A 24,774-nucleotide genomic window follows, 5' to 3' on the forward strand; every position below is an offset into this window, starting at 1 on the left:
GTAAGCCGTGGAACTCTTTGTTGTGTGGGCCCCAACCCCAATGGATCGACTGCCATGACGACTCTGACACAGACATTGAAATTGCACTGATCAAGTCTCGTTGCTGGATCCATAGTGGTGACATCTTCTCTCTTCACTATCTATTCTTGTCCTTTCCTTCTCTTTCTTTCTTCTTATGTATTTTCTTCATCATAATTTCATAGTTTTATAGAAAAGAACCAAAATGGCTACCTACCTCCTTTCCGTTGCAACCAAATTGTTTTAAAATAAACCTGCCTCATAAGTATACACAGGTCATTCAGTGTCATTTCACTCTAATCCAGCCCTAGGGATCTACTGACAAGAATCTTGGTTACCTTGCTTTAGAGGTGTGTTGTAACACTTATGCTACGAAGTAGTACACATTAAAATATTCAGAATAATAGGTATTTATTTTCAGTGCTATTTTCATTAAATATTGGTATAATATATGCATGTCTGAGGTAATAAATTAAAAATAAACTCAAGATTTCAGTCCCATATTTGTGCTGCATATTTTTTTCTACCATTATACATAATTTTGAAGCAAACACACACAGTCTGTAATTCTGAATGCAGCTAGGAATATTATTTTAACACAGTCACTTTTTGTTTCACTATAATTTTGCTGAGAATGGTTATTGCATGATACACTTTTAATAGATGTTTTAGTTATACTATAGTTTTCTATTAAATCACACATACCGTAATTATAGGAAGATGGGCATGAAGATGTGCTTTGAGCCAAGGATGGCAAATATTGAATCAGAGTGATAGCACATACCGCAGGATTATTGTCTGCCTGCACTAGAGCCAGGATCCAGCAAAGCCATTTCAGTGTGTGCTTAGCTTTACACGAGTCATTTCAGTGTCACCCATGGCCTTAAGTGTTTGCTGAATCAAGGACTAGCCAAATCTGCAGAACTAAATTCGTAGACTTTAACTGTGTGTTATTTGACAACAGGTTTGCTGGTTTCATATTTTGTAAGATATTTTGTAATGACCTCCATAAGATTTTTCGTATCAGTGAAGCACCCATGAAAGTTTCTAACCTGGTTCATAAATACACTATGAAAAAATAAGCAGCTACAATGACTCTCTTCTACACATTTTGTTAAAAGTAACACCTGGTTTGAAAAGTTAATAAAGTAATTTTTTCCATGGTAAAATATAGTTAAAAAAATAAACTCTTAATCATCTTCCATCAAACATATAAGCATGTTAAAGGGCGGGGCATACTTCAGGTATTTTCATTTATAAATGCAAGAGATTGAGTGTATCAATCTTTTTGCACTGAAATGCTGGTGGTAGTAAGGCCCTTTCAGCTAAGTCTCCATCAAGCCCAACATCAGTGAGCTAAAAAAACAAACAAAACCAAATTTTGCTTGCATATAATTTTTTCAAAATCCTGAATTTAAAAAAAAAAAAATCCTCTCTGCTTAGAAAAGAACTCTTATTTAACTGCTGCCATTAAAAAAGTATACCTCACCTCCATGTTGTTTTTACTTTAATCAGTAATTCTGAATGCAAAGGATTTAAACACTCACTAAAATTGCTGTGGCAAGCCATCAGACTCCTAATGTTCATAAATTGTGCTAATTCCCATTTAAATCAGGAAGCTATAGTTTAGAGCTAGAGCTAGTGGTTGTCTTAGTGTTAAAGGTCTATATCCACCAGATTTTCTTTATTCTATTTCGCAAATAACTGACAGTGCTCATGATGTGATCCTGTAAAACTGTTTGGTGTTTTCAGCAGAAGCTACAGTCTGTGTGAAAACTCTCCATGCTCATGCAGTGAGTTGCATTGCTGGGGGGACCATGTTCTGCACTGTAGTGGTCTCAGGCCCAGCCACAGGGGCCAGCTGGGCAGCCTGGGGCCTTCAGTACTCCACCGAGCTCACGATTGCCATTGGCTCGTCAAACGTTGCCAACCTTATCTGCTTTGGGGTAGGGATGGAGAGAATTTCCCCCGTGTCAGTCGGTGAGTGAATCCCATTGTCCATTATGTTTGAAACCTCCTCCTCATGGTCCTCGTACAGTGTATTGATGTGCAGCAAAGGGTGGGCTGAGTTGCAGTTCAGTGCAGGTGTTGGCTCTGGTTTGACCTGGTTCAAAGCCATACTGGTGGCAGCAGCAGTTGTGGCTATATGGTTGTGGTTACACGTGACAAAAGCTGCAGCAGCAGGCACAGTTCTGCATGTCTCAGATGAGTACAGGATCTCTTTTGCAGGATGAGGGGTGTCTAGAAGAAAACAAAACAGCCAGTTAAAGGACAGGTAGTCTGTCACCCTTCCAGTCCCTCAGTCAGGAGTGTCCTGAACCAATAAAAGTCATTGGCAGGTTTGCCACCGATTTCAGTGGGATCAGAAGTGGACCCTGAGCTGAATTTTCTTGGGAACCCTTGAGAAATCCAACAGGACTGTTTCAAAATAACAGGGTTGTATGCTCAGGGAAACAGGACAAACAACAAATGGGGTTTGTATATCTGGCTGTTTTTTACGCATGCTCATGCTTTCTTATGTGAATGATATTTTTGTAAAATGATGAAAAAAACAACTGAAAAATATATTTTATTCCCCTCTACAGTATGGCCGGTGTTTTATAAATGTTTTGATTTAATGTTCTGACAAACGTTATGACTATTGAAATCCACAGGATGGAATACAAAAGGCACTGGTAGTTTCAATGGGAAAAACTAGTGGTTACATATTGTAAGCCACTTGTCTTTAGAAAGAACTCAGCAATTTGACATTAACTGATGTCTCTTTCCAGAAATTATAAGTCTACCTTACCTGATGGACTGCAATGTAGGTCTAACTCAAAAACAAAGCTGAAATTTTTTAATGCAAATGGGGAGTCACAGAGCCCCAAAACTCCTGTAATTATTTTTTGCCCTTAAAATATTAAAGCACTAATTTAGATAAAGGTAATTGAGACCAGAAAACCCCAGTAGTTTTGAGGAGTTGAAATCACAGCAGGTAACTGGATAAGGAATGCTGTAGAATAGCTCACATGCATATTGGGGAGTTGGAGGGCTCTAAGGAGCATAGGGATTTGGAAGTGACAGAAACTTTTATACCTCAAATCACTTCTTTGCTGGGCAGTGGGGTGACGGTAGATGTCAGTCTGTCGAAGCCCAGAGGGAGGTCTTAGCTTGTAATGAGATGAGAGCCATTGCTTTAAGTACATACAGATTTTTCTGTAACTTCAACTGCATAGTGCTTCTTTCTTATGTCAGTAGCTTACAAAAATAAACAAGAAGATATCTGTCTATCAGTTTATCTACTGATCTATCACTTTTCTTAATGTTCAAATGGCTTTCCTCATCACTCTAGCACCTAGCAATTATTGATATATTTGAAACACTCCTTTTGAGTTAAGACAGGGACAGGCTTTCCAGGAAACACATAGGAAACTGAGGCGCAGAAAGAGCATCTCCTGTGAGGCCACACAGGAAGGGAATGGCAGAAATCCTGAATCCCTGACCAGCACCCACACTTCAGACTATCAATCCTCTGGTCCACATGAGACACAGGACAATTTAAAGCATCTCTTGTGTGAAGGACAATGTCAATGAGCTGAGTTGTGACTTCCTATGTGACAAACACATGCCAACTTGTAAGAGTTGGTAGTTAGAGATTTTTGTTCTACAGGCAGCTTTAACTGCCATTACTAGTCTTCCACATGCTCCTAAGGGGCTATTACTGATCAGAGGACTGCTCATCTACCACGGAAGTTTCCATATGACTTGAAAATAAGGCATGTTTGAAATGTGCCAGGTGCTGGTGGAGAATGAAGGGTATCATGGGGCCAAACGCTCCTCATTTCCTTGGCAAGGCATGACCACATTTGTAGTGGTCATGCTTACATTTAAAAAACTACCCACATCAACAGCCTGCATCCTGTTTTGTACAGCTCTACTGTAATAATCCTTACCCTCCACATAGCTTTTTAAGAGAGAGAACCTCTGTTTCTGAGACCTGTAAGCCCTGAGATTATTAGCTATCCCAAAATCTAGCAAGGCAAGTCAAACCGTTCAGATAAACTTTGAGTTCCTGAAGATTGCTATGCAAATTATGGTCTGTGGAGGTGGTATGGGCATTATGGCATACTGTACCTTTGAGAGAGGAGGTAACGTGAACTACAACATTTTCTTCCTGGTTTAAAAATCCACCCTCTTGGCTTTTTGATGTAGGCATCGAGGGGATGGCTTGAACCTCTGGCTTGGGTTTTTTGCTACTAAGTATATATGGATGAACATCCAAGGAAAAGTGCCGTGTGTGCTTTTTTTCACTGCTTGTGCTTGGGATAGCACTTGGCTCGGTTTTATGAGCAGACGATTGCTGTGAGGTTTTTGCAGCAGACTCTAACAAAGGAGCTATAAGGCTGTCTGTTGCTGTTTTCCTCCTCACAGGCTTCGGTTTATCAGGTTTATGGTTTTCAACCTTCATAATGGCTAACTGTTCCTTGAATGGCTGAGGAAGGGGATTGGTAGTCGGGATCCATTTCATCTTCTTCCTTGGTCTCTTAATGATGAGCTGTTCATTAGCATCAATGTCTGCTGGATCAACACTTGGGTCTATTGTTTGGATCCCTGAATCACGCATAGTTGGAGTAGCATCATGATTGGACTGGGCCAATGCTGCAAGCAGCTGGCGTACCACATTGTCATACATCAGATCGCTTTCATTTGTAATAAAATCCAGACGGTTCAATGACTTTATGTGGTCCCTATTTTCATTACAAAACATGGCCAAAATATTGATATCACAAAACTGGGACTTCTGCCACTGTTTCTTGGTCTTTATTCCAACTTTGTTCAGTTTATCAAATATGAAGTTAGACTTCCGAAATATGAAGAGGTGAATTAAGTTGATGAGGATTATCAAGTTCATGAAGCAGAGGAGAACAATATCTACACCAGCAATAATCCGCTGGAGCTGGACAGACGGCAGCTTACAGTTCACTCTGATGTGCAATTTGGAGCTGCTAGTTTTGTCTGGAGGCTCTCCTAGAGCACATGTAAATTCATTTTGCTTCTGCGTAGCATAGTAGGTGGATAAGTATGTGATTGGTATGATGCTTAAAAAGATGATGAATAGGTGCCTTGCAAGATAAAGCTTAGCTAAAAAGTTACTTCGTCCTCTTCTTTCCAGGTATTTCTCAAACAAGTTCTGTTCAGGGCTTTTTTCCTTCTCTGCATTCTCAATAATTTCCCTTTTTTCTCTCTCGGTGATCCCTGGGCCTTTGGACTGAATCTGTTTCTCTATTTTTGGTGCCCGCCCTTCAGCTGCACGGTGGTAGCAGTTATCAATCTCCTGAAGCAAAAAATTAAGCTCTGAAGTCAGCCGGGTGGAGGCGAGGAATTCCCAGCCCAGAGCTGGAATGTACATTATCCCAGCAAAAGCCAGCAGTGCATAAGGTAGGAACTTATGCTCAAACAAGGAGGGCCAGTGGCTGGCATCAACTCCTGGCAAGGCATCTTTTAATTCTGTCCAACAATATCCTCTGGCATACAAGGCTTGATCGCGGGTGAAGTTGTGTGGTGTATAACAGTATATTGGCTCCTCTGTATAACAGAGAGAAAAGTCACTGCTGTGCATTTAACCTAAAAAAGGAGCTCTGGAAAATAAACATTTCAAATTATATCAATTTTATTTTACCGTATCTTTACATGAGCATTAAGCCCTCCATGTCTACTAACCAGCTTAGCCTGCACACATCCTCGCAAAGCCCAAGGCCAAACTTTTTACCTGGAAGTTTTAAAATGAACCTGAGCTAAAAATGTCAGCAAGAAATACGTCTTTTGGTTTAGTTAAATCCCTGAAAACAATATCCTAACCAACTGCGACCTGAACTCTGCAAAGCTAAAAGACCTGATATTCACGACATGGTCAGTAGCTGAGGATGTTCCATGCAAATACTGAAATTTAGATGAAATTTAAGGTTCATCCCAGCTAAATATTCTTCCAAATAGAAAAAAGTTAGATGTAGCTGAAAGCAATGTTTTTAATACTTATTAACAAAGTCTATTCATTTGATATGGTAAAAAAAAATTGAAACTTACGACAAACAAGGATTTAGTCAACTGTATCCCTCTTAGGTAACATTCTTGAATTAAAGTGTGATCGATCAGGACAGAATCTGGTGTGTTACCAACTTCTTGCTATGGAAATTTAATTCTACATTAGAAACTGTAAAACTGTTTTTTTCACACAACATGTAATTAAATGGTGGAACTCACTGTCAGCAGTATTATGGAAGAAACAAATACTGCGGATTAAGAAAGCAATCAGACAAAGTAATGGGAGAAAAAGTATAGCAAGGATTATTAAATACACAGTGATGCAATTTTTCTCTCAAGAAAAGTTTAATCGCAGGTTGCTGGAGGGTGGAAGGGTTTATCAAAGGAAATTACACTCTATTTTTTTTTTACTATCAGCAGCAGGATGGTGGGATAAAAGGACTTTTGTCTTGACCTGGTAGATAAATTACGTTCTTATACAATCAGATTTTTCTAGCAATACATGAAAGAAAAATAGAAAACCTTGTGAAAACTAGAGCAGCATTAATTGCCTAAAGAACAATGACCATTATGAGGAAACCCTATTCAAAGAGGAAGACCATGTTTTTATGTTTTGGCTCGTAGAACAAAGGGACTATATTTTACAGTGTTCTGGTATACCTTTAAAAAACCTCCCAAAATGAGACCCATAGGGAGAAGGCATGTTCTCCTGACTTGAAAATCACTCAAGAACACCAAGCCTGCTCCAGTTCTGAATGTAGTTTACAATTCAGATCAAGAACAGCTCACTGGAAGAGAGTGGTGGCAGTGTTCTCTTAATCATAAAAATAATAAAAAAAAATAAAGTATCATGTTGTTTGATAACAATAAATAGAATATTAAAAATTAATATGCAGGCAAAACCCCCTAATCTTTCTGGCTTAACAGATGACTCCTTACTGGACCAGTTGCTTTTTACATGTGAGCAAATCAAAAGCTAGTTCTTTGGTGTGGAGGTATAAACCTCTTCTGTGACCTACAGAGATCTACATGCTGACAACTGCACAAAAATTCTGGTCTTTTTTTTTTTTAAGTGATTCAGTGAGAATTCTTTTCTAAAAATACTACCAATTTAAACAGAGTTGACAGAATAAATGCTGCTACCCAAGGCAGCATGCACAGTGAATAAGCCCAGCAAATTCTTTAATATCGCTTCTGAAGACTATTTTAAAATGATCTAAGTTCAATCTCTGAGAAGAGCTTAAAGCACTCTGAAGTTACACAGCTTCCCATTTAGACTATTTTGTGTATTTACAGACATGTTACAAGAAAAATGCTCACCGAGTCCCTCGGTTTCGGTAATTTACATGCCCTCTGAACCCTACCCATGAAGGGATGCATACAAAAAAATTCATCTCCTACTATCAAAGACTTATTGTGGGATTTATCAGGAGACCAGACAGATTCCTATGTGAAAATGTTCCCATGGGGAAATAAAAAAAGCAGCATGCTACATTTCTCATAAGTGGAAATTTTTTTAATTGGGTGAACTTGCCAATAGGAAACCCAATTTCCTGTGGCATACATGGGTTCATTTCTCCTAGGTCTCAACATCACGAATACTTCAGAAAACAGCAACAAGTATTCATACAAATCACTCATAAGGATTATTTTTTGATTGATGTATCAGTTGCTACTATCAAGTAAACGGAACAGTTCTTCCAGTTCTGTTCACTGAGACCTGAAAGCTAGAGTGACTTTTGCCAAAATTGTATATTTATACAACAATTCAATATATATTTATTTTATAAATAAAAAAAGAAACAAAATGTCTTAACATTTACATTTACACTGAACAGATACACTAAGAGATTAATGCTGCACCCTATCCATTGCCCTATCCATTGCTTCAGAGAAAAGGGGGGCTGTCCCAACCAGTAGAGACAGCAAGTGTCATTTTACATTTTGCCACTAATTCAGGTAAAGTTATTCCATAGGGATATTTAGCTTAACCCCCCTCTCAGCACAGGACTTGATTTACAAAGCATAGGATTGGCTTTAAGAAGCTCACTCTTCTAGAACATGCTCCAGACAATGGAAGTGAGGAATTCCCTTCCAAACTGATTCAAAGCAAAAGACTCATTTAGGTGTTGCCTGGCAGAAGAGCTTCTCTCTCTCTTCGTTGACAAGAAGCTGCCAAGCCAGATCGACACCAAGTTTGAGTAGCTTTTGTGAATGTTACCTCTTAGGTGATGGCAGATTTAACCTGGCATTTAACAAACACCCTGAAGATGTCTGATCCCATTATAGTAGGGTATGGAACTGTTTCTCCTCTACTGCAACCTGTGTCAATCACGAATAAATTAAAAAGCAGTATGTCAATAACTAATCTTGTTTGTTATGAAAGTTGGCAAAAACATACAGCTGGATCTCAATATGCAGATCTGATGAGGACAGCAGAGTAACAAGTTTTCCTCACATGTATAACTCACTCAGTAGTCAGGGCCCTTTCTAATACAGTTTCAAGAAGGCACAGCAGATCAATTTTTTTTTTAACAGTGTTCTCCTGATATGTAAGTAGTATGAAAAAAAAAGGCTGTAAGACTGTTAAAATCATAGCTCTGACACCGGATCATAGAATCAGCTGGGTTGGAAGGGACCTTCGAGATCATCAAGTGCAACCCTTGATCCACTACTGCTGTGGTTACTAGAACATGGCACAAAGTGCCACATCCAGTCTCTTTTTAAAAATCTCCAGGGACGGTGAATCCACCACTTCCCTGAGCAGCCCATTCCAATGTCTGATTACTCTCTCTGTAAAGAAATTCTTTCTAATATCTAACCTAAACCTCCCCTGGCACAGCTTGAGACCATGCTCTCTTCTCTTGCTGATGGTTGCCTGGGAAAAGAGACCAACCCCCACCTGGCTACAACCTCCTTTCAGGTAGTTGTAGAGAGTGATGAGGTCTCCCCTGAGCCTCCTCTTCCCCAGGCTGAACAGCCCCAGCTCCCTCAGCCTCTCCTCATAGGACTTGTGCTTGAGTAATATTAAAAAATGTATTTGTTTTCAACTTTCATAAATATAGAAAGTTCTATATTCATAAATATAGAAAGTTTCAACTGATACTCTTATTTCACCCTGAAAATCCTCAAGCAGTTTGGGAAGCTTCTTTTTCATATAACCATTCCAGTCACCATGAAACAGCTTTTTCCTGAGACTCCGCAGTTGAATTGCATATGGCATGGCTGTTCAATTGTGTAGGAAAATACAAAAGAGTAAGGTGCTGTAAAGAAATTTTTTTAAAAGCTTAGGGAGCATTATTATGGCTGAGTGGATTGGTCATCCTCTCAATGTTGTTTACTCTAAAGCCTATAAAAAGAATCTATTCCTCTGCTCCTTGAAAGCTACAGTCCTGTGAGCCTAAGGGACAGACATTCCTATAAAAAAATCTGGAAAGCAAGGTCATCATCTTCAAAATAATCTTTTGCCAGTTCCAAACAATTATGAAAAGGTGGTTAAGGGTGGACATGAAGCTACGATTTGCCCATTTGTGTATTTCTAGCAAAGGCAAAATAAAGGTAACTAAGCTGCCATTGTTATTGGTGGATGGAATACTAAACTCTACTTTTCTGCAGTAAATGTGATGCAAAACTTTTAGTTTTAGTTTAGTTACTGCAAAACTTTTAGTTCTGATGCTCAGAGTAAAGTCTCAGTAAGTTCAAAGTCTGAAGGTGCACCTACAGAAATGTGTTAACTGCATGCCAGAATATGAAGTTCAACATAGTTTCAGAAAAAATCAGTAGGAATACCCAGGAACAAATCCTGATTTCAGTAATACTTTCCTACAGTCACTGTCATTCCCAGGAAACGTCCCTTTGAATAATTAAGTATATTAATTACAAAAAAAGTATATTATACTTTTATCTTATACTGACTTGAGCATAAAGATGCACACTAAGATGCTTAGTTTCCCCTTTTTCAGATGTTTTTAACAGTTTTACATAAATACATTTTATTCTGCTCATTATGCACATTAGTAGCTTCCAAATATCCATAAAACTAGTCTCTAGGACAAGGTATGAGAGACATTTCACTGAATTTTTTCAGACGTGCAATCAAGATGAAATAATCAATACAGAATTACTTAGTTGTGTAATATAACTGATTATGTTATGTCACTTGAAAAATTAAAATCTTTTGGCAGCTGAGTTTTTTCACATGCTCCATTCTGCACCATCTCATCCCATCAGTATAAGTGCTACTTAAATGGAGAAAAAATTACTTACAGGAGGTACAAAAGGCATATTTTAAGGGAAGGAAAGTGCATGGCTGTGAGAAGATAGTCAAGGTAGGGAGAGGGACAAAGGAAGGGGCTGTACTCAAAAAACTCTTTCTAAAGAATCTAAACAGATGGTATTAAAAGAAGGAGGGAAGGCAAAGTATGGAAGCTAGGAGCTGTCAAGTCTTCTGCCTTTTAGAAAAGTCTCTGAGAAATGCTTTTGGGCTTCCTGGAGGCATAGGCTCCTACTCCTACTGTTCCCAACCCAGGGTCTGTCACCTCCTTTCAGTGGCTCCCCAACTATTATACTCTAGTAAATCTTCAACTTCCCTCTTTGAGAGGCCCTGAATTAAACACCAGTTGTCAGGCTGCAATAGCTAGGCATGAAAATATGTCTGATAAATAAATATCCTACTAAATTTCTAACTGAAGTTACTATACCACAAACTCTAAACTCCTCAAGAAAGGGGCAGGAATCCTGAGGTTTGAGGTTGGAATTCCTGTGAAACTTCCCACTACAAAAATGAATCTCAGATCTGGAAATGGAGTTAGCAATGGAAAAATCTGATAACTGCTATTCTAGAACATTCCCTGAAGTTATAATGCAATGCAGAATCCTGGAAATGCCGCCAGGAACCTCGGAAGTTACTGAGTCCCACATACCACTCGAAGCAGGATCAAGACTGATTTCAGACTAGCTTAATTAAGGCTTTGTCAGTCTGAAAACCTTCAAAGATGGAAGATGCCTGAGCATCCTATTCTGATGCTTGATTATCCTCAAGGTGAATTTCCTTTTTCTTTAGGTCATGTTCAGCAGGAATGGCTGATTCACGCGAGAATATTTTTTTTCACTTTTGAGAAATGTCCATTTCCAAAAATGGATGCAATGGCCAGTGGCACTAGGAACACATCAGGTAAAATACAGCTAGAAGGCTATCATTGACATACATCGAGCTCAGGCCTCAGTATTGCACCTCAATCAAAGGAAGAGATACCAGCAGCACAGTTTAACAAGGAAGCCCCGAGTGTGTGTGTGCACATACGTGTGTGTGTATATTTGCCTATCTATAACATGAAACACCTTGCAAAAAATGTGACATGGGTTATGGTATGCTGAAACGATGCTGTCAAGAAAATATGGTGAAGCCGTAGGTATGTATCACTCTCCATTGTCCATGCAAGTTTTTACAGGTCTTCCCGGGAAAGTGAGTGAATTGCACCTAACACATTCACTAGCCCCTTAAAAATAAAGACAACAATGGCAACCTCTTAGCATTCAACAGCATAAAAAGTAAGACCTGCTCCTAAAAAGACTTAAAACTTCAAGTATTGGGCATTTCCCTTGAAGCCAATGGGATTACTCACAGCACATAAAATCTGGCATGTGCATCTCTCTTTGAAGAACTGATGCTGTAGTGGGGTCACTTTCAAGCTTCTAAAATATTATTATGAGCAAAAGTTATTTAAATAAATATGGACAACAAATTTAGATGCTTTGGTAGACATTACAAAGTAAGAAAAGAAAATATTAGTAATAAACAGTATACGCCCCTGTGTAACAGGGCAAATGACTTTTTACACCTACTGCATTCCCAGTGGAATGAAGTATAGTTACCCAAAGCAAAATATAAACTGTAATAACAAATTGTGCATGTTTCCTGTGGCCTCCAGCTTTTAGAATTTACTCTGGAAAAAGAAATCACACCTCATTAATCTTCCAACTGAATTGCATGATTTCAGGATTCCAGTGCAGTAAATCAGTAATGCAGAAGAAACAGTACAATTTTGTAATCACAGACAGAAAAAAAAAAGTTTTCAGAAAATGTAATTCAAATATGAAAAAAATATGAAAATTCTTGTGCTTGCTATACCAAGGGAAAGGTAAGTATGACTCTTGTGCAAAAAGTTCTTCAAGGATCTAGAAGTAAATACTCAGCCTTACCACCATGGCCCTACATGGGTATAGGCAGCAGAACTGGTGCTTAAAGGCTGTGGAACAGGCTGGATCTCCTGGCCTCATGACAAGTGCCTAAACCCTCATACTGGAGACCCGAGCCAAGTATCAGGTAAGTATATTGATAAGTGCACTTACTGAGTCAAATATACTCTAGACTCACCCTAGCCTAGTGCTTCCTAGCAACTGGCATCTGTTTCTTGAAGAGGGCTGCTAAATATCCTCAAACCTGTGCCCAACCTGCTTATGAAGAAAAGATGGCAAGCCAGTCAAGATCTCTGAAGCACTCCTCATACTCTCCACTTGTCTCTAAGGAGTAATTCAACATTTAGGTAGAATTTCCGAATCTCCCTGCCCATCATTCCCAGTGCACAAGTTTCTAACAGACAAAATAATTTAGAAACTCCCTGAATTCAGCAATAAATGCCAGTATTTGACAAGGGTATTCCTAATCATACTGCTGTCCTTACTTGGTGTCACATACATGTGAGCAATCTCATATGCATGCCTCATTTATCTTGGGTACTAAAAGGCACAAGAAAGCAGGTAGCAAACTGTTTATTTTAAGAAACAGAAATAATTTATTTAGTAGTTTCTCAGCAATTTTTAAAAGGAAAAGAAGAAATGTCCTGGATCCTCTTCTCTCTGAAAAAAAAATGGATAAAAAACATTCATGTTACTAAGTCTGCAAATGTAGTCTAAGAAAGTAAAACATTATCTAAGCAGTATACATGTTTTCCATCTCAGTTACATAGTCCACAGGGAATATGTAACTCTGCCTTGAATGTGATTTTAACAAATGCTGGCTAATACCCGAATTAACTGACAGCAAAAGGAAAAGCTCCCTTAACTAGTTTATTTCAACTACTTTATTTAAAGGTTAGAAATTAGTACAGCGTAGGGATGGATCTCTGAAACTACTTTTGTGTATCAACTGTAGTCATACAGTCCTATTTAACAAAGTTTAGTCATATGAATAAGAAAACATCCATCAAAGTAAGCCTTAACTCAGCAAGCTAATTACTAAGAATTATTACTTTTATCAAAACAAAAAGACAATACCTTTAGCCTTCTTAGGGAATATTCCTTCCAAATCTGAATACAGGTTCCATGACCATGAAGTCTTCCTAAGGTACAAATTTCTCCATGATCAGCAAGGTAAGGTATAGCCTTTTTTGCCCAATCTCTGAAACCACTTGTCCTGTTTAAGAAAAAAATCTTGAAAAGAAAGTCCCTAAAGAAATGAGATAGGAAACCACTGCTCCTATTAAGTTTTACTGGCCTATACTCTACAAGGATTAATCATAATGAGTAAGAAGTAAATAAGCAGCTTCAAAGATGTAGAGGTATTGGGTCACCCACAGGGGTAACTGCAGTGCAAGGGCTGCAGCAGGTGTCCCTGTATTTCCAATTTGGTTTTTTTTTGCTTGCAAGACTGTTGCTTGAACTGCATACATTTTAGATCTGCAGAATCAATAAATTAGCAATGCACTTTCCTAGTGCATATATAAATTTACAGAACTATATTCCCTATATGTAATAAATACTGACTCTTCTAAAAGTAGCTGGTATGCTGAAGTTCCTTTACCAGCAATCTGAGGCTTAAAGATTTGCAACACCTGCTCAGGTTAGTCAGGAGAAAAAGGTATCTACTCCAACTTGGCTGATATGTTGAAGGCTGTTGGAGAAAGTTATTCCAGAAACTGCAACTATTATGCAGAAGGTGCAGAGACACCTAAGTGAAATCCATTCGGCTGCTCCTATAGAGGAATTTTCCTCAGCGATGAATTATCATCCACCATGTGATGGCCATGCAGGATGGTGGTAACAACACTGGAAAGAGAGCTTATTTATAGTGACTGTATTGTTGAACTTCACTAGCAGCATTTCTTTCTGTGCTCAAAAGAGCTCTGTGAGCATTCAGAAAACACCTGGAAGGAAATGACAATGCTTGTGATTGTACAAAGAGCTCTGTATTATGCCAAGATTTGAGGGAAGGTTAGATCTGAATCTAAAGGAATGTATTCATCAAAACATAATTAATGAAATTCAGCCATGCAGGCAGTCCTACAAAAGAGATCTGAATAACATTTACTTCTAAATTTAGCATTAACATGAGGAGGTGAGAGGAATTTTGGTGATGTACAGATCTTCCGCATAGTAGAAGTGGTAAGGTGTGAAAATAATGTTTTAATGTTTTGCGAAGATTAAAAAAATAATGTTGGCCAATTCAAAAATTGTCCTCTAGAGATGAAACTCCAAAGCAACTACACAGACATTATGGTAATATGGACTACAGAAACACCTAAAGTAAACTGCAAGAATAAATGCCGAAGTGAAATGAATTATGAAAATCCAGTGAAATTGATGATACATAGACAAGGGTGGCTTCCTAAACCAAGGGTCAAATGCAAAATACAACCACAGGAAGCAAAAGGAAACAGTAGGTTTGTTCTATTGCACCACAGTTATTTAATGACTAGAAATAAAAAAGATGGCTTATATTAAGTACCTCTTGCCATAATCACAGCACCCAGAAAACTTCATATTGAAAAAGAGGAAAAAGTTTGCTCATTAGGTAATAATATTATTTTAATAACATAGTATTTATAGGGCAGAGATGGCCAGTCTACTGCTTTTTGGAAAACTGGTTCCTCCATGTATAGAGAAATTGGGTTTTCTAATGTATCACAACTGTTTTGATTCATCACAGCAGAGACAGAAGAATTGGCAGCTCCCAGGGGCTCTGCCAGTTCCAGTGTGGAGGTCTCCTGACCTCCTGAAGAGATATGGATCTTTCAGAAGATAAGGTACCCCAACCTCAAAATGTGAAATAACTATTTGAGCATTTAACCAAAATGCTCTAGAAATAGTCACTGAGCTCTAAGCTGCAAAAAAACCCATACATCTCAGCACCTGGCTGCAGCACTGCTCCAGCAACCATGAATCTGCATGACAGGCACAGTGCCACTAAAGAAAAGCAAACAAATCCCCAAACCTTGCTATCATAATGAACTGCTGCATTTCCCAGTTCAAATGCAAGAGTATAATACATGCCTGGGACAAAATCCCCAGTGATGTAAATATCTGCACTGAATTCAATGTTTTTCTTAGAACAAATCCTGTATCACGTAAAACAAATGGCACCTCTACACAAATCATGCCAGCCTACTGCGAAATTATTCTGCTTTTGTAATTAAACATGTATACCTACTGAGGGTGCCTACTGCAGTTATTTTTAATACTGACAGAACCCAAGTAACTCAGTGACAATGCAGATTCTTTTTGAAGAGTTTTACAGCTCTAAGAAACCACATGAGCTGAGATTTCCTCTGCATCATGGATGCATGATTTCTATCTAGTTTAGAGACAACAGAGAGCTTCAAACGACTCAGGGTAGGTTTAAAAAACAGACTCAATCTTACCCTTATTTATTCATAAATTTTCCTCTTTGACAAAAGGTGAATAAATTAAGTAGCTCTTAAAAATATTTTTGACCATCTGTTCAAATTGCTGGTTATCTGAAAGGATGTAGTAAGATAAAACTCATCCACATTTTGGACCTCTTCACATATATGACACTTGAAAAAATGAAGGGGTTAGTAGCGCAAACAGGGTCTTTAAAGACTATATAACAAAACGATGTATGTGTGTCGATGAAGTTCGAGAAACAGAATTTATGACAGGAAAATATTTGTAGCTGCTAGGAACTGCAGTTCAGTGATTACACATGTATTGCTCATGGATTTCCTCAAGAATACTTTCTATCTACCATTCACCTGTGTAACTGCAAATCTTTAAATTATCAAAACTCGCAAAGTCCCAGCATGTATATCTTGGGCACACCTCGTGTTTGTATGTGAGTAAACTGCCCTTACTCTTTGGAAAAATGCAAACAGCAGCTGAACTGCAGCCAGCCCATGCTTGTATAATTTAATCCTTTTTAAGAATACGTGCTTAGAAAGCACTTAAGGGTAATGAGACACTTTCAAATTCTCTTTTCTCTGCTAATATCGCCTCACAAACAATTTCTGCACTGGTGTCATCAGGTACACAAAACATTCTGGCCCTGTACTCTTAGCACTAAGAATAATCACTTGGAAAAACTTCATCTTTACTTTCTTACTGTATGTTGTTTTAAGTGCAGTTGAAGAGAAAAACTGGAAAACAAGATCAAAAGTCATCTATTAGATAAGTCACCTAAGTAAGCATATGAAAATATCCTGCCACAACTTGAAACAGAAATACAAATTAGAAAAGCTAATCAAAAACACAAAATAAAACTCCATCTCATAATACAGAAATCTGCAGCATATACTGTTTCAACCATACTGTAGCATGAAAAGCAAAGAAGACATTGAACTCATGCATATACTGTACTACACAGTGAAGTAAGCATTGCTTACGTAAATCATTACAAAACAGAAAATAAAACACAAAAATTTGAACTGACCCTTCAGTCATTTAACTTACTGTCTCTTTCCATTGCTTTCTCATGAAAATTTTTTAGCAGAAGGATGGTAGAGGCTGAGCTATGTAACTGCTAAGAGACATAGAAATACAGTATTTTTGAGCAACTTTTTTTGTATTTTGTAGGCACTGTTTTATAAACCTAGCACGGAAATCAGTGCCACAGTTTGGCTTTTGACTAAAGTATAAAAATCAACTAGATGATTGCTTTGCTTTATTTTAATAAAGTACTGGTATTTAACAGCTTCTGAGAGAAAAGCAAACATGACTGCAACATGGAAAGAAAAATTCACTGTAAATAGAAAGCATGAGGCACTGTACAAGAGGGATATGACTTAGCAATGCTTTGACCACACCAGTTTTGAAACCAAAATATTTCAATATTGTGGAGATAACACATAACAAAACCAGCAATGTATTCTCCTTTAGGGCCCACCACTCTCTGGTCCCTTGCACGAAGAACTTCCCACAGACATTACTGATGGCATTGCTTCTGGACCCGGCACAACACTGAACTGGAATATTTAAACGACTCACTAAACACGAAGTGATACAAACAAATTAAGCAGCACATCATGAAAGTCAAGTATCTCTTAAACTACTGGATTGTAGAACAGTGTCTTGGAAGTTCAGCAAATGCCATGAGACACTTCACTACAAAAGGCTGCCACCTGTAGCACTGTTGCCAGTCAGGGAGGACAGAACACAGCACTTGCTGACCCAGCAGCATCCTACTTGTAGCTGTGGCTTGTGCGTACCAGTACCATGGTAAAAACAGGGAGAGTAAAGGATGAAAAACTCATGGCACATCTAACAGACCCACTTCAAACTGGCAATGAATGTTGCTGTCTAATACTCCACATTCTGTGCATTTTGGAAAGGAAGTGAAAATGGTAAGGCAGTGTTTTAAAGGACTAATACCTTTTTATCTAGACCCATACCACTCCAGACTGACCATGTCTTGACAGGAAATACTGAAACATTATAACTAAAAACCACTGCTGAAAACCAACACAAACTGTAGGTGGACTAGAACTACATAACTGAGATCCTTACCTACTAACATTTAATTAAAAGTTTGGTGGTTTACCATTTTTTTACCAAATATTAACCTAAGGCTGGCTTACGTTAACAAGGAAACACTTTAAATAAAAAGAACATCAAAACTTTTATCATAGGAAAGGGAACAATCCAGCAGGCTCCAATGCATCTAAAATGAAGAGACGAAAGTGACAACCTATACTCACAGGCTCAAAATTTGCTTCACCACCAGCTAGTACCTGGTATAATCACCTATTTATGCCCCAGGACAGCACAGTACTATCAAATCTGAACTCTCCATTCACATTGGTTGCATTTTACTTCTAGTTTGCACAGGAATAACTAAATGCTCAAGTTGTTAGGAAATGAAAAGTTAGATAGGTATGAGAAATCAAACCTTCACAGAGTCAAATACAAGCATGGACCTTTGCAAAGCACTGCATATACACCTGCATGGGTGCTCCAGCAGATGCCTAAGACTATATAGGGTGTGATGGGGGTCATGTCACTGTTCTGACAGAATTTCAAACACACAGGCATTCATATTCAAATAAAAAATGTAATTGCTATCTTTAAAGCACTTTTATTTCCAAACAAAAACAGAGCAAACCAAAGTTCTCTTGGGACCACCAACTGCACACACTGTTATCTCAACAAGGACATTGCTACAGGAAAGGTTTCTCTTAGCCTGTGCTGCTTTCTGTAGACACCTTTACCAACTCCAGGAAACCAGGAAACTCAAATACAGATCCACCCACTCAGTCAGAGAAAAATGCTTCAAAAACTTTCCTTATTATCCTTGAGGTCAACATACACTGGCCCTAAACAGAGGATGTGCAGGTTTTATATCAAGTTTGTTCACAGGTGAGTTCTAGAAAGGGAAACAATATTCATTCTTCTCTTGTTTGTGCTTCTCTTGTTGTGCATTGGGTAGCTGAATAGCGCTTCTAAATGATGATCTCATGATGATCTTATGCCCAGTATAAATATGGCACATGGATTTATTTTAATTAACTTTCTAGGGGTGTCCTTTCTGGAATCACACTGGTTTGCTTGAAAAACATTAAAGGAGAATTGACAGACTCAGAAATAACAATGTAGGAGGTTAGCTGAGTGACTTTCTTTCCTCTTATGAAAAAAGTTTAGGAAGTGAGGGCCACTGAAAGAATCATGTTACTTCAGCCATCAGAGTGAACTCCTGTCCCCATTGAAATCAATGATAAAACTCTTACTGCCTCCTTCGCAGCCTGAATTTAATTTTCAGGAGCATATCCTAGAAGTGTGTATGCCCTTCACTCTGCAGAGAACTCAACTGCACCCCAAATGCACTGCCATCTAGAAGTGAAGTTTGGAAACAAAATCTTATTACCGGATAAAATTTGGTTATGTTACAGATTCATTTATAGGGCTAAAGTGAACCAAGGATGACAGCCCTTTTTTAACCTTGAGTAAGACTGTAAAGACACCAAGCATCCAGGGCTGCATAACATGGAGCATGTCTAGCAGGTTGAGAGGCCCTCTGCTCTGTTCTCCTGAGACCCCACCTGCAGTCCTGCATCCAGCTCTCGGGCCCTCTGCACAGGAAAGATCTGCTAGAGTGAGTTCAGACGAGGGTCATGAAAACGATCAGAGGGATGGAGTACTTCGATGGCAGGCTGAGAGAGCTGGGGTTGTTCAGCCTGGAGAAGAGAAGGTTCCAGGAAGACCTTATTGCAGCCTTGCAGTACTTAAAGGGGGCTTTTAAGACAGACTTTTTAGCAGGGCCTGTATTGACAGGACAATGGTTTTAAACTGGAAGAGGGTAGCTTTATATTGGACTCAAGGAAGAAATTCTTTACTGTGAGGGGGGGGAAGCACTGGAATAGACTGCCCAGAGAAGTTGTGGATGTCCCTTCCCAAGGCCAGGTTGGACAGGGTTTTGAGCAACCTCGTCTAGTGGAAGATGTCCATGTCCATGGCAGGTAGTTGGACTAGATAATCTTTAAAGACCCTTTCAACCCAAACCATTCTATGATTTTATGATACATGTAATAGAAGAAAAGCACAATACCTAATTTAAAGTCTTCTGTAAAGCATTAAGTTCAGATGGATTGTGATTTATTCAAAACATCAGCATAGTATCTACTAAACAATTAGGTCTTGCCTTTTATGTTATTAAAGCAGTAATTTGTCACTTAATTTCTCAAAAGAGATGCAAAGATCAGAACACTCCAGTGCAAGGGCAAACAAATCACTTTCATGAAGAGTATATGAATTTACCTAAACAATGATTGCACTAAAACAACAAAATTAAATAAATAACTTTATCTCTGGCCTATGCACTACATAATATATTTACTAGAGATGTAATGATTTTTAAGGTTGTTAATTACAATCTTTTAAATAAACAACACGCTCTTTCTTTGTTGCAGGGCTGAACTCTGCTTTCAAACATGCTTCACTGCAGCCTCTGGCGCCAGAAGACTTACTGCTGCCCTGGGATGCCCAGGCTTCCTGTGATGATGGGGTGCCTTCTGCACACCCCCAGGGGAGGACACCCACACTGCTTGGCCAAGCAACTGCCACCACACTTGTTGCACAAACTGTACAGTTGCTCTTGACTGCGCTTTAAGCTACACTTTTCACTGACATAAGCTCAAAGGTAGAGCAGAGAAATAAGAGGCTCTTACCTCCTCTACCCACTCATTATATAGGTTCTTTCAGTGCTCAGCAAACAAGTTTTGTGAGAAACCACTGCTTTTAGGCAACTACACTTTTATGTCTCGAGTGCATGCGCCATTGTTCCAAAAGCTTTACCAGTACTGATTAAATAGGATGGTATAGCCCCCATCCACTGGTCAGATTATGTGACTAATACATCTGTTCTAGAACAAGCAGCAATCACAAGTATTGAGGCCATGTTGCTGAGAATACAGCTGTGCTGGGCAGGGCATGTCTCAAGGATGAAGAATCACCGCCTTCCTAAGATCTTGCTTTATGGTGAACTTGCCACTGGCTGCCGCATGAGAGGAGCCCCAAAGAGGAGATACAAGGACTCCCTGAAACAACATCTCAGCCTTGGCCATATTGATCAACATAACTGGTCTACTCTGGCCTCCAACCGGGAGGTCTGGAGACACACCATCTATAACGCTGCTGATGCCTTTGAGAAAGCACGCAGGATCACCCTTGAGGAGAAAAGGCAACGCAGAAAGAATCGTGTCTTGCAGAATTTACCACCTAAGGAGTCTTTCTACTGTGCCTTTTGCAATCGGACGTGCCTGTCTCGTATTGGCCTTTTTAGCCACCAGCGCGCTTGTGATAAACGTGGGTAGAGACCTTTCCCAAATCTTTGTTCGTGAAGCCCAGCCACGATGACAGCCCCCAGAATAGGGGGTTGTTTTCAGTTTAGTGGCATGATGGTATCTTCCCGCTGGACATCATTAACAGAATGAGGAATAATAATAAGTATCTGATAAGCATACAAGTGCCCAAAGGAAAGTCTGGGAAACTACTACGATATTCACAATAAAGGGGCAGTAGATACCTTACTCAATTTTATCAGCAAAGTTTGAACTTCCATACCTATTATTTAAATTGCACAGAAGCAGCAGTATCCAAAGCAAAGTTAGATGTTTTTTAAGATCAGTGACAGTGCATGGGTGAAAAAACACAAACTGCAGAATCAGCAGTAAGCATGTATCCACCTGAACTGTTATTTCCAGTGTCAGTGTCTCTGGACAAGCCTGACTTACTAAGAAGGCCGAGTAAAACTGTTCTGTTAAAGAGTGACATCTGATTCAGATCACATTAAAACTAATAAAAGTTTTGCTCTTGAACTCTGTGGAAGCAGAACTGAATCTACTAACCCCAAGCTCTTTGACTCAACCCTGAAAAAGAATCTCTTTAGTTTTGTCAGATCCTTAGAGTTTTTATATTACATTCTCTTGTATTTGCAATTTTTCCTTTTTTTCTCATATTATTTTTCTAACTGCAGACCATCTGAACAAACACATGACATCATATGAGGGAAGAATGTTACCCCATGTTTTCCCAGAGACATAAGGGTGTTTTCTGCGATGCCTTATAAGCTTTGCCCTGGCAGGATACAACAGGCTACTGCTCTTACTGGGTCAAAGCAGAATACGCAGTCCATAAGTAGACATAAGTGATATTGCCTTAAGCCCTTCTGAAAAACAAATTTGGAACACAACTGTCAACCTAGAGAATAGTCTCCACAGCACAAAATAAACTCAACTGCAGAAATATAGGCAGATGCAAGTAAATTCAGTAGACTCCCTTTCTTCCATGTATGTGTGAGGACCACAGTTTAGCTGTGCAGAGGGACATCCACTGTATAAATGTCAGTCTCTTAGACTTACACTTCCTCCACAATCTGCAGTCTCAGATGACTAGTTCATATGGAGCAAGTTACTGCTGTCTGAACAAGCAATGAGTCATCGAAGGGCTTCTGCTAGGAAACACTATGTAAAGGAACACACATGAAGGGGGACATGACCTTGCCTGCACCCAAGGTTGAGTTTAGGCCTACTGAGGCTCAAAACTGTACATCTCAAACAATATGAAAGCACATATATAAGTAAGGATGCACTCTATTAGCTTACCTAATCTCAAAACTTTTGCATTCCACAGAGAGTCCCCAAAGGTGACCTTGAATCCTGTCCTTCAGTTGCTATGAAGAGTTGGTTTTCATGTGCCCTGTAAACTTGGTTTCTCCAACATACCCCCATCCAAAAAATGAGGCTCTTATTAAGTGTGGCTGATCTAAATCTTGATCTAAATAACCGTATTTTTTTAAAAATTGAGGGAGATTGAAAAAGTTTTAACTACAATTAAGAAAAATCTCCAGACTCCATTTGCAAGCAGTTATTCTTCTAGGTGATTTATCTCATAAAGAAAACAAGTATTAGGGATATTAAGTGCTGGAAGTCAATCCCAAAGCAGGGAGGTTTTTACCAACCTCACAAGGTACAGACTTCCAGGTCCATCCCATATATTAAAGTGCTAATAATTTCCCATGGATCTTCAGCATGGAGCTTTAAGGGACATAAAAAGGAGTCATGCGCTGGCAGCTACACTCATCAAGCCTATACTTCACAAAGCAAAACAATGTTTACATATGCGCTAGTGGCCCAAAAGGTGTCATAACAGTTTACTGGATCAGTAATTTTCAAGGCTCATCAAAATGTGACCTTCCAAGACTGGTGGTGATGGGCAATCAAACCAGGCTTTTTAAATTGTTACTGGGTGTATGCAAGATGTAGGCCCTCAAGAGGAAGAGACACTGGTGATTTCCACTGTGATAATATTGCAAAGTACATTGTGCATGTGGCTCCATATACAGTATCAGCCTCTCCCTAGCAGGCCAGTTAACACTCATGTTGTAGCCGTCTGAAGTAACAACAGGACACTGCTTGACGCCAGCCAGGGTCCAGCTTAGGACCTGCTCAGGATCCACCTCAAGGAGCATTAACCTGCACCCTGTGTCACCCACACTGGCGCTCAGCGGCTGCAGGGCAGCAGACACCTCCCTGCAGGTCAGTGCCCTGGAGGGTGGCTGGGGACCCCTGCCCACCGCTCACCTGCCCGGCAAAGCGAGAGGCAGCAACTGCCCCCGTCAGGGAGCGGCCACCACGTCGACACCGCTCCCCTGCCCGCCAAGGCGAGGGGCAGAGGCCGCGTCCTGGGCACAGGTTGCTCTCAGGCAGTGGCTGCTGCCGCCCTGCCGCCGTCCCCGCCTGCCCAGGCGAGGGCTGGCAGACACCTCTCAGCACCAATGGTCCCGCTCAGCAGCCACTGGGGCACGGCCCTGCCCGTCCTTCCGCCCTTACCGGCAAAGTTCTTGGTGAAGACGAGGGTGACGAGGAGGATGGGGATGAGGACGGTCCCGATGGTGACCACGCGGTCGAAGGGCAGCTCCAGCTTCAGCTGGAGGAGCAGAGCCGCCAGTGCACCCGCCTTGTCATCCTGCTGCCCCGGCAGGATGAGCTCCTTCAGCTTCTCGCCTGCCAGCAGCGCCGTGGCCATGTCGGGGTGGTTATCGATGATGTGTTGCATAAGCAGCGGCGGCGGGCGGCCTCACGCCGCCGGGCCTCCCCGGGGACGGGCTGGCTGCGGGCGGTGCCCGCCCGGCCTGCGGGGACAACACCGACAGCGGTGACGGCGGCGCCCGGCCGGGCTGCGCTGCCGCAGCGGCACCGAGCGCTCCCCCGGCCCGGGCAGCGCGGGGCGGGCCGGGGTGATCCGGCGGCGGCAGCTGTGCAGGGCACGGCAGCCTCCGCTCCCCGCAGCCCTGCGGGGACGTGTCATGACAGACGGGCGGCGACATGAGCTGTGCCGGTGACAGCTGTGCCATTAAACGCTGCCTCCGCTTCGCAACCCGCGCTGTACAACAGCGGCGCCGCAGCCATGCAACCAGGCAGACCGGAGCCGCCTCCCTAAGTGCTGCAGAGAAGGAAGGGGGCATTTACCTGGCAACTTCGGTTCCCTCGGCTCTCGGAGGATGTTGAGCGAAACCGATGGCTGGTACAGAACAGCGGAAGCCGCAAATAAAGTTACACTGGACCTTCCTGCCGAAAAAATGTCCCTGCACCTCCAGGAGTAATAAAATCGCCCCGGGTGCGGAGCGGGAGGCGGATGACGTGCTGATGCTGGTTACAGCAGCGGGCGGCTGGCGCTCGCATGGAAATGCCCGCCTGCACCGATCGGCGGTAACGCGCGGAGCAGTTCAAGAAGGGGCTCGCAGCGGCTGAAGGGAGGAGAAGCAGGAGGAGGCGGCGAGAGCAGCCCGGAATGAACTGCAGAGGTCCTTTAAGGCATCAAAGCGAGTAGCTGGAGCCTGCGGCTCCGGGCGCGGCCGCAGCAGGGCGGCCGGGAGCGCCGCGGCCGCGCAGGCGGTGCGGCACAGGCAGAGGCAGAGGCAGAGCACAGCCCATGCGGGGCTGCGGAGCGCAACACGTTGCGGCGGCGGCGGCGGCCCCGGGCGGCGGCGGCGGCCGCGTCCCTGCA

At 40.9% G+C, this 24,774-nt stretch overlaps 1 protein-coding gene across 5 annotated transcripts; it reads right to left on the reverse strand.

Annotated features, from left to right (window-relative positions):
- Window positions 1-412: 412 nt before the first annotated feature.
- Window positions 413-24,696, reverse strand: PANX2 (pannexin 2). Of its 5 annotated transcripts, XM_064656205.1 has the most exons (5): window positions 24,237-24,695; window positions 23,598-23,899; window positions 4,135-5,586; window positions 3,097-3,170; window positions 2,152-2,259 (listed from the first exon to the last, which is right to left on the reverse strand). In XM_064656205.1, the coding sequence occupies exons 2-4, from the start codon at window positions 23,821-23,823 to the stop codon at window positions 3,139-3,141; spliced, it is 1,710 nt and encodes a 569-aa protein (XP_064512275.1). In that variant the 5' UTR covers window positions 23,824-23,899; window positions 24,237-24,695; the 3' UTR covers window positions 2,152-2,259; window positions 3,097-3,138. The 5 variants fall into 5 exon arrangements, with proteins under 5 accessions (XP_064512272.1, XP_064512276.1, XP_064512273.1 ...); XM_064656202.1 differs by lacking the exon at window positions 3,097-3,170 and having other exon boundaries at window positions 413-2,259; window positions 24,237-24,690; XM_064656204.1 differs by lacking the exon at window positions 2,152-2,259 and having other exon boundaries at window positions 3,170-3,258; window positions 24,237-24,696.
- Between the last annotated feature and the right edge of the window lie 78 nt (window positions 24,697-24,774).

Source organism: Pseudopipra pipra, chromosome 5, assembly GCF_036250125.1.
Source record: "Pseudopipra pipra isolate bDixPip1 chromosome 5, bDixPip1.hap1, whole genome shotgun sequence".
Taxonomy (NCBI): Eukaryota; Metazoa; Chordata; class Aves; order Passeriformes; family Pipridae; genus Pseudopipra; species Pseudopipra pipra.

Bases quoted from the DNA above. Each gene is read 5' to 3' on its own strand.
- PANX2 (XM_064656202.1), bottom strand. From the start codon at position 23,823: ATGCAACACATCATCGATAACCACCCCGACATGGCCACGGCGCTGCTG. The intron at 5,587-23,597 runs GTAAGGGCGGAA...TCTGTTATACAG, and splicing joins CTTCACCAAGAACTTTGCCG to AGGAGCCAATATACTGTTAT. The intron at 2,260-4,134 runs GTACAGTATGCC...GTTTTCTTCTAG, and splicing joins CGTTACCTCCTCTCTCAAAG to ACACCCCTCATCCTGCAAAA.